Source organism: Crassostrea angulata, chromosome 2 (genome assembly GCF_025612915.1).
Source record: "Crassostrea angulata isolate pt1a10 chromosome 2, ASM2561291v2, whole genome shotgun sequence".
Lineage (NCBI taxonomy): Eukaryota > Metazoa > Mollusca > Bivalvia > Ostreida > Ostreidae > Magallana > Magallana angulata.
Window position 1 is genome coordinate 53,863,540 of NC_069112.1, and position 11,048 is coordinate 53,874,587.

Genomic DNA, 11,048 nt, shown 5'->3' on the forward strand with positions numbered 1-11,048 from the left:
TACTTGCACACCAGGGTATGCAGAACCACATTTCTAATCCTATTAGAAATTTGTATGTCTTAAATTACAATATTACATTATCAAACCGTTTCTGACTCAGTTGTTGATGTTGGATAAAAAGCTCTTGTACATGCAGAGCTTAACAGTGTTTATTTACAATAGTTATCTTTTCACTCACAGATATATACGAAATCATCAAATCATCGTTACACAATATACCAGCAGACTCAGCCTCAATTAAATTTTGCGATTTTTAGAACTATATATAATGCGTAAACTTGTTAACTGCTTTCGAAAAATTTTGGAATTGTTAAAATGAATATCTATTGTAGAAACAAATCATTAATTAAAATACATGTATTGTATCTGAAAATCGATAGGTAGAAAGTAATAAAAATCAAAATGAAATCAGAAATGAACAAAACGCACGCATTCTTATGAGTAATGTGTATTTAAATCTCAATACATCCATTTATCAGATCTAAAGTTGTTATTCTGGATGCATTGACATGTTAAATTTGTATATGCAGTCTGGTATTGTTATAATAAACGTTTAAGTGTGCATTATTCAGCTTTGCATATTAATCGTGATGTAAGGAAATATATGTAAGCACAGACAACCAACAATATTAATCGACTCGTCTTATGCTATTGACAGTGATGACCATTGATATGTTGCTACAGTATCAATTTATATAAAAGTCCAGTAAGAGAATCAGTAACACAATGCGATAAATTAAGATAATGATTAATATTATTTGCCAGCTTACAGCTACAGGGAGAAAACTCACAGATTTTCATTCCCAAAAATTAATTTGAATTACAAAAGGAAAAGAAAAGTTTAGTTAACAAAGTGATGTGAAACTTTGGTACACTCCCAAAATAATGCAAGCCGCTAACCTTACCCTAAGGTCAGACGACACGTCCCTCGGACATCTTTTTTGTATTTTGTCTTAATGAACTGTTCCAATAAAAAAATCCTGATTTTTAACCAAAATTTGTTTAAAAATATTACATGTAATTATGATCCTTTTTGTGCTTTTCTACAATTGGAGATACATTTGTTATTGTAAAAAGATTATACAGGAAATTATAAACTTTAGAATAAATGCATGGTAAGGTACTTTTAATTGTTTGGCAAGAAAGCTTGTCAAAGTAGTATTAAATCAATAACAAATTCCTGGAAAAGTTATAAAAATTTAGGAGCGTTTCGTCTGACCTTAACAGTATACTGAACGAAATTTTATACCGATATAGTTTTTTCACATTTCACAAACTCTTAGTGAAATATGAAAAAAAAAAGTTCAAAGTAGTTTGAAAGCGACTGTGTTCTATATAGAACTGTGTTCTATATTACTTCAAAGTATGCATCAAAACACGAGACAAGGTGATAATTTGATACATATATAGTAAAATACGGTATCATTTTAGATAAGAAGAGATTCATTGATCAACTGAAATTAAAAAAAAGAGAAATTAAATATTGATATCCTTAATTACACGCTCAAGAGGGCTTAATGCTTATGACCACTTTAAGGATATACAACTTTTCTCAAGAAAAAAGAGCATTGTATAGAGACATAACAACTTAGTCCAATTCAAAATTGATTGTCAACGGTTTTCCCTAAATGCTAATTTGAGAAGTACATGGCGGGTTGATAACAGAATGATTATTTTTTAAACACACATTGTTGTACCAAACCTAGAAAAAAAATGTTGTCAAATGTCATTTTGTATTGGATATGTCTATACATTGTTACTGCATGATATGAATGAGTGCACATCAAAAGGAAATGCTCTACGTCCATTTAAATATATTTGACCGAGATATTAAGACACAGTTTGTCGTCGTAATTTATTTCTTACTTCCTGGTCCACGAGAAACATTTGAAATGGCTCTTATTTTGTTATTGTTGATACTTTCTTCATTATTCTGTTTAGTAGCAACATACGGTAAGTTAAGTCTTCAGAATTCTTGTTTTTTCTTTGCAAAGCATTTGTTTTATACAGATAGCGTATAAACTGAAAATAAGACAGACCTACAGATATTTGCAGGATCTTATCCATCGTTAACTATATATCTAAATATGTGCATGGACAGAATGTTTGTGAACTAGGTGTCATTATTTTTACGCAACCAGTGCATTATCAAGTAGTTATACATTTGTAAAAATAAGCCTAATGAAAGACACATAGTATCAACATGTTTAAATTTGGTAAACGTATTTGCAATGCATTTTATTTGGAGAAAAAAATAATTACTAAATTTAAAAAAAAATTGCTAGTTTATAGATATTTATGTTTGCAGCTGTCCCTCTATTTAAGAAGGTAAACTGATTAAATAAGAAAGATACTGAAATCTTCAGTTATATCAAAATAATCCATGTTTAATAATATTTTTTTTTCAAATCTAACCAAGTCATTTTAACGTACAATTAAATTCCAATTATCAATTATTCATGATCAGAATGTAACATTAGCATCATGAACGCAAACAAACAAATGATTTTTGAAGTAAATCATTCGATTTCATAAAAAAAAAAAACCAATTTATATGCAATATGATATTTTTTAGCATTTAATTATTTATCACCAAATCCTTAGATCAAATCAAAAAGCAATCTTTTTTTTTTTTTTTTTGGAAAGGCACTCTAAAGACGAGGTTTTGTACAGTAGAATATATCAGGATTCATCACATCCTTTATTACACTTTTCCGGATATTTTTTGCACCTTTTTTATCTGGAGTACGTTGGATTTCTCCATTTTATTCAACGCATACCTGAAAAATGTCATCAAATTAACGTACTGTAATGAATGAAGTCACAAAACATTTGAGCATCAAAAATAAGCTAGTTTTGAGATGGGAAACTAAGATTAAGTATAAGAAAGCCTTTTCACATACAAATAAAAACAAAGCATGTGAAAATCGGTATCACACCCAAAACTAACCCTCGAACACTATATGTGTTACTGGTTGATATATGTATGGGATGTGATACATACTTTTCCATGTATTATTCTCTATATTTTCAACATAACTCGACTACACTGATTGTATTGATCTTTCCAGGTACAGCATTTACATGTAATTGCAAAGAAAAAAATGAATGGCATTTTCTTTTCAAAGAAAACCTAGCATTGAACAAAACAGCCTGGCAATTGCATCCCTACCCTAATCCTTCATGGGGAGCAGATCGAGCAGTGGACGGACTTAAATCAGACCTGTCTGCTCATGGAGGACAGTGTACAATATCAGCATTGGACCAATCAGAGGCTGAGTGGAGGGTGGACCTTGGAGGGGTACTCAGTGTACATCACATTTCTATACAATACAGAACGGACAACTTCCAGTGGGGTTTGTAATTTACAGAGGCCTTACAAAACATTTTGTACTAGAATAGTATTGTTATATTGAAAGGAATGTGTTTGTTAACAAGTTTATTTTCATTGATGAAATATTACTAGATGGCATTTTAAAAGTTTCTGGTCTAAAACTCACTTACTTGTCCATGAACGCATTAATATCTAAGAGTTTACATGGAAAAACACTGATATGCATTTATTTATTGGAACATACCATTGTTTTGTTTTACTCCGTTCGAACATATGAAATCCCATCCAATTTTTAGATGTCGCCATAAGTTTTATAATACTTTTGAGAAAACCTAGACATAATATAAATTCTGGAGGGAGAAATGATTACGTTGAAAAAAAAAAGATTTAAAAAATGAACACGATATGCTATATATTTTTAACTAAAGAAAATAGGAGAAAATTGTGTATACTTGAAAACATATTTTCGAGGAAATTCTTTAAGCGTCGTTTATCTGTTTTCCAAGATAGTAAAATCGGTTTTGATACCATTGCTGTTTGATTTAAACAAATGAAGAATAACATTTCAAGAAACGTTTAATTTAAACCACAAACATGGACTTTTGATAGACTCAAGCAACGGTTTTTCTGCCAGATTCCTTGGATTTTCTGTGTTCATATCAAACACAACCAGTAGAGAAAACGGAATACTTTGCTTTAAGGACACAAATTTTACCAGAACAACCATTCCAGAATCTATAACTGTTGCCTGCCCTTACCATGGAAGGTATATTATTTACTACAACAACAGAACTCACCCTCCCTATCCGTCTGGGTATTCTACAGAGGCACACAACGGTTTATGTGAAGTAGAAGTGTACGGTATGTCGATATCAATAACAAAATAAAATCTAGATAAATGATAATAATGACTTACCTGATTTTAATATTCTGGCCTTATCGAAACATGAATGTTTCAAAAAAGATTTACTTGTAAAGGCTAGTTTTAATTTTATATACAAAAAAAAATCTTGGAAAAAGGTAAACTTCTATAATAAGAATATTTACATGTTCAGGATGTCCTAAACCAGGGTTTTACGGACAGAACTGTTCGACTCCTTGTCTAAGCAGCGACTGTCAATACTGTCATCTAGAGACAGGTGTTTGTGACGAATGCAAACATGGATTTCTTGGACTAAACTGTATTTCAAGTAAACCTTATACAAATATTTGCTACCTTTGTTTAACTTTGTTGAATCAAAAGAAAATAACAAATACAGTGTATAAAATGGGTCTGAATCTGAATTGAAACAAGGAATGTGTTTATTTTAGATACCAGCAATTTTTGTTATATATTCATGATACAGTAGAATTGATGATTTATTATTGAATTATGTATATCAAAGCCTATTTCAACGAAATACTCCTTACTCTATCTGATAATAATTTGTTCTTAGTCCTTATGTTTGAAAATCATTTTGCTGTATGTTTTTGTTGTAAACGAATGCTTATTTAAATTAAAAATCAAGTTAGCAAAGAATAGAACGAAAACAGTCCAAAAAGCACTCAAGTTAGTATATGTATGTGAAACATTTATGTAAAGTCATTCAAATGTGTAATAAATGACGTTACTTTACATGAAGGGTGTGACAATCCACAATACTATGGATTAAACTGTTCCTTGCCTTGCCCTGATGTCAACTGTGCTTCGTGCAATATTCAGACTGGACAATGTCAGGAGTGTAAGCCTGGCTATCAAGGAAACAAATGTGAACAATGTTAGTATCAATATCTTCTTACTCATTACAGTAAAACTCGGTTATAGCGACGTCCTAGAAACCAGTGGATTAACTTTGCTTGATCCGTAATTTTAATATCAGCATGATGAGTTCGCATTTATTTTATTTTTTTTAGAAAATTCCAAAAAATGTTTTCTTACATATGACTGTCATTTGTGCTCATTGTGACGTGAAATATATTACCTTTTTAGAAACTTAAAATAAGTAGTTTGGAAATTTTAGGATTAAAAAGATATTTTTAAAAAAATAATCCAATTAGTACTGCTATTTTGTTTAACACTATACAAACTTTGTTTAGGCAGATGTAATTTTAACTCTTTTTTACCTCTACTTGACTCAAAATCAGTTCTTTAGATCCGTAAATTCGTTATAACCGAAGTTCGTTAAAACTGTTAAAGTCGCAACGATTTGTTAAGAGCCGGGGACTTCACAAAAAGGCATAGTATCCGAAAACTCGCTATAAGCCTGTTTTGATGCAGTGCACTTATACGTGTCATATATCTGTTAAATCCAAGTGATCATTTAATCATTTGTTGTATTACTTGATAAAATATATCCTAATCCGTGTTGTTGTACAACAGCGTGCAGTACTGGTGAATATGGGTTACATTGTAAGCAGAGATGCAGTGCGTTCTGTAATTCATCAGGAATTTGTCATCCATTGACAGGAGAGTGTATAGATGGATGCATAGAAGGCTGGGAAGGGGCGCAGTGTTTAAAAGGTAAATTAACGTTTAACATTGTATTGTATTATTTCCTAAAAACTGAACAATTCTTATGTATTATATCAAGATCCAATTAAATACCTTAAATCACAGTCAATCAATAAATATCAAAAGAACATGTTGAATAAACATTTCACTACCTATATGATTGTGTTTCCAGTTAAAACGCAAACAATTGTTGGAAAAAGTCATGTCAAAAATCAAGCAGATGAAATCAACAGTACACCACTGTACATCGTTTTGGGAGCTTTATGTGTCTGCATAGTAACCATTGTTCTGCTTGTTGTCTACATTTTCAAAATACGGTAAGAGAATTTCAAATTAAAAGTAAAATACATAGAATAAGAACACTTAGACACAGTTATATTTCAAACTAGTGAACGCCATGATCTTTAGAAGCCGTAGAATTTTCTTCAGACGAATAGCATAATTTTGATTCACATGTATGTTATTGATCAATACGACTCCATAAACGAATTATCATATATATCAGATCATGGTTTGTGTCACTAACACACATTGTTTCCATTAATTTATTGAATAAGTCTTTACAAAAGGTGTTTGCACTTCAGATCAACAGATCAAACCAATATAAATGCACATATTAACAAACACGTACCATTTTATATTTCCAGTAAAGACCAAGAAAACCATATGAAACAAGAACAATATGAACAAAGATGTAAAGAAACTGCATTTACACAGGATATAAGTGGGTACGATTCGGTGATTGGTCGACACGACGACAACTACCAGGAACTTCACAATGTTACGAAGGACAGATAATCAATCACTATGATACAAATAGTAATAATAACATGCACGATTAATAAATTTTAATCAACAGTACAAGGAAAACAATTTGATTTTCTAACCTTTTCTTCTAAAAACCATGGGTTTTATGGAGTAATTGTTTTACGACAAATTGTTTTGATTGAGACCTAGCGTGCATTGATTTGTTACTTAAAGTTTGCTACAGAATATATTGGAATTAATAATATATCAAAAGTATTATCATCTCATTTTATACAAAAGACTCATCTTCAATATGTATTCTCCTTTTATGTTTTGTCAAATAATGTAAATAATATATGTATAGCAAAAAAAAAATATAAATGTTTATTTTGTCGTACAAAATGATCAGTATTACAAGTGTTGGGACAGCTTCACAGATAGAACATTACTGCATAGTTATTTAAAGACCTAAACTTATTTAGCCACATTTCTACTTATTTCCACTTTTCTTAGCATGAAGACGCACATTAAAATTAGAGTCGGTTTAGGTACAAGCTCAGTAATCCATCTTAATCTATCTTTAGATATTGAATGCAATAGTTAATACATGTACAATTCACATCTAGCTAAATGATACATGTCTTGTTGTTTGCCACCGTTTAGTAGAATGGTCCAGTAATCAAAATTGTGTTTAGAAAACTGTATAACAAATGACAATACATTTCTTCATTTTATTTTCTATATCCTACTTTTTTCAGTCGCATTTAAGTTGGTAAAAACTTATTTTAACAAATAATGATGTACAGCATTTAATCAATAAAGACCTGCTTAAATAATTATTTATTATCTTTAATGCCAAAAATACACTCGTGTAAAAGAATATGACGTCAAACAGTGTCAATGCAAACCTCTTGTTTGAACCCTGCGCTTTATCACTAATATCTTTAGAAAAACGTAAAGTCACCAGTAGAACCTTAATACATCGTTCTTTAAAGAACTAAACTTACTTGGCCACATTTTTATTGTAAAATTGAAGATTCTATTCTTTGCATGCAGGTGCACAAAAAAGTTGAGTCGGTTTAGCTATAAGCTCAGTGAACCATTGAAATGTATCTTTAGGTTTTGAAAGCAACTGCTCATGAATGCACATTTCTCACATCCAGCAAAATGATACATGTTTTGTTTTTTGCCACCGTTTAGTAGAATAGTTCAGTACTTAAAGCTGTACACCGCAAAAGGCATGAGACTGCATTCCTTTATATTACTTCCATTTACAGATTTTATTTTGAGAGCTCTTAGTTCTATGGGAAAAAAATGAATATATACAATTTACAATATGGAATGTAGTATTTTTACTAAGCAGTGAACTTCATGTTTGAGTAAACATCAACAAAAGGAGCTGTTTTAAATATCCTGAAGAAGTAAAGTTATACTTGAATGTCAGCGAAGTGTTAAACTTCCCCATGAAAACTTCGAAAAAGAGTACGTCTCTTTGGTGTGTGTGTTTTTTGTTGTTTTTTTCTTATCAATGTTTAAACTATTTTGCCTGAGCAGAACTTTTGTTTTTTTTTTATTTAGAGCTTATCGCGAATTTTGCAAGTATGCCTAATCCACTATCAGCATATGTGAACTCCGTTATCAACCAGATACATGTACATAAAAGAAATAAATCATAGAAATAATAAAAACAATTTCACAATGATTTTTGTTAAAACATATATTTTGTAGTTTTTTATCTTGTAATTTGACTATATGTCAAACAAAATATAAAAAATTGCAACATACGGCTTAAAGCATGAATATAGGGATTTTAAATGTTGCTAAGCGGTTTCATTCATTTTTTTAAAAGAGTTCTTGTTAATCCTTCACCCTCACTTAAAAAAAATATTACGTACCTAGGTAAATGTAAATCAACGCGCAGATCTAGAGGGAGAGAGGAAGGCGTACATGCCGTATTATGCAATTCTTGCCACCAAAATTAAAGTTTTATAGAGAGCTTTAAAACAAAGATTGAAGATAGTAAAAATCATTCTGAAAATAAGTATGATAATATCACCTAAGTGACATAATATCATAAAAAGATTTACTGAATGAATCTATCGATCGAAATTCTTACGCGTGGGACAAAATGTGCATTCTTGAATTAACAGGTAGAACTGTATTTAATGTATGTTTGCATCCCTTAAGGCAAATGAATTGAAATAAATTGAATAAAATGTTATATAAATACTAAACCAAAGCTTCAAGTTTTTTTAAGAACTACTTATGCAAGCGGAATGTGTGCCCATGTGGAAGCATTTGCCGGATGCTTCATATGGACACAACAGTGATCGGCCGAAGCCGATCACAAAAAGAAAACATGCGTGTTATCTAAAGTAGTCCGAGTATCGCACTACGTCATAATACGGATTTTACAATATTGGTTCGACTTTTACAAAGCGTTTTTGATACCCGGTATAGATTTTGCTCTACATCGCTGTTGTAAACAATGGCAATAATAAGCAATTAGTACGGTAATATACAGACCCTGAAACGTACTACTACACCAAAAAAGCGTTTTGTGTAAACCGTTTAGCGTTTCGTGTGAATCGTGAAGCGTTTCGTGTAAACCGTTTAGCGTTTCGGGCAAAGCGTGCAGCGTTTCGGGCAAAGCGTGTAAATCGTTTCGGGCAAAGCGTGCGAGAACCGTGTGAAACGTTCATCAGATTTCATTCGGAACTCTCTGACAATTTAATTGTTTCAAATAAGCGCTCGTGTTAAACATTACTTTTAACTGTTTGTGATTGGCAAAACTCCTTTGAGATATTCTCGTAAAAAAAATCTACATGTATAAGAAATGATATACTTATATTTTTACAAAATTAAATTAATTAATTAACAAACAAAAGAAAAGTACACGTATTGAAAGAAGACTGAGACTATTCGGCTGTATACAACCAGTACACATAATCTCGGACATCGGGTAGACCTGCACCTGGCTGAACCTGTCAATCAAACTCTGTGTATTCGTTTTCATTGGATGGTCACGCGTCTCTTTTTTTGTCAATAGCCAATAGAAATTTAATGACTTCAAGGTTGTCGGAATCAGTATTTGATGATGCACACAATTTCAATGATAGATTATTTAACATTAATTTGAACAAAATTAAATGTAAACATAGAAAGAAAATATACTGTTCATTTCTATGAAATGCGGGAAGTAAATTCTTCTGAATCCCGATTAAAAATAGTTCTACAAGTTATTATTCTAATTATTTAAACACTGATAACGGAAAACTACAAGTAATTAACACACTGAAATTTTCCTAAAATGTACACATGCAATTAATTATAATGGGAATCTATATGCATGGTACTTAATTGAAATAAATTATGATAGATATATTGTACGCCTTTATGCGGGGCGCCGGTTATGTATACGAATATTGAGACAAAAATCTAAATCATTTTTTATTTTTTGTTCTTTCCGAAATGCGAAATAGTAATGACAACTTTCTTTATTGTTTAATCCATTGATTTTTTTTCTGTGATATTATGTACGGAACATTTATTTACGCGAATGATTCGACATAAAAAAAAATAATCAGTTGTTTTATAGCATTTTCTAACTTATGTGACTAATTTCATTTTACATAATTTTCAAAATTATCTATGTAAATAATTACAGGTTTATTTACAGTTAGTATTTTTACATCGTATTCTCTGAAACCAATAAAAATATTAACGTGAGAAGAAAAAACAAATCCCGCCGAATACTGAAAAACCGATTTCAGTTTGTAATCATACGGATTTTATTTTTGGTATTGCATATTGTGTTACGGTAACTTTTTTCTCTGGAATTTTTATTATTTACGACACTTATAAGAATCATGGATATTTCTTTTGAGCAATAAATATATTTATAAAAGTAATATTTTTGGCGAATTCTGTGAATAAAATTTTTTTTGCTTTAAATATAAGTACCAAATTAATTTAATTAATAAATTCAATACTTCTGTACATATATGTTTCTAATATCAGTATTTCTATTATTTCGTGTTTTCTTAAAATTAATTCTTACTAACAGAGTCAGGGTAAAAATCCGAGAGGACCCGAATCGATCAGGATAAAAGCGTGTCCAAAGCGTGTGGAAAGCGAGCAAATCGTTTCGTGCGAGAATCGTTTCGTGTAAACCGTTCAGCGTTTCGTGTAAATCGTTTAGCGTTTCGGGCAAAGCGTGCAGCGTTTCGTGTAAACCGTTCAGCGTTTCGTGTGAACCGTTTAGCGAGCGGGTAGCGAGCGTGCAGCGAGCGTGTGGTGTAGTAGTACGTTTCAGGGTCTGTATGTATTCTATGAGAGATAGAAATGTTTAATGTTGAGAAACTCGATTCTGTTAATAAAAGTAAAATAAAAAACGAAGTTTCTAATTAACCAGGATCTCAGGTATGCTTATATCCTCTTTGTTTTGACCCCCCCCCCCCCCCCGAATTTTTGTAT

At 31.1% G+C, this 11,048-nt stretch overlaps 1 protein-coding gene across 1 annotated transcript; it reads left to right on the forward strand.

Moving 5' to 3' along the window:
* The first annotated feature begins 1,828 nt into the window (after positions 1 to 1,828).
* Positions 1,829 to 7,276, forward strand: LOC128170522 (delta-like protein C). The gene is made up of 8 exons (XM_052836305.1): positions 1,829 to 1,953; positions 3,129 to 3,356; positions 3,944 to 4,195; positions 4,390 to 4,524; positions 4,957 to 5,091; positions 5,694 to 5,834; positions 5,998 to 6,142; positions 6,473 to 7,276. Exons 1-8 carry the CDS (start codon positions 1,893 to 1,895, stop codon positions 6,621 to 6,623), a joined length of 1,248 nt encoding a protein of 415 aa, XP_052692265.1. The 5' UTR covers positions 1,829 to 1,892; the 3' UTR covers positions 6,624 to 7,276.
* The last annotated feature ends 3,772 nt before the right edge of the window (positions 7,277 to 11,048 follow it).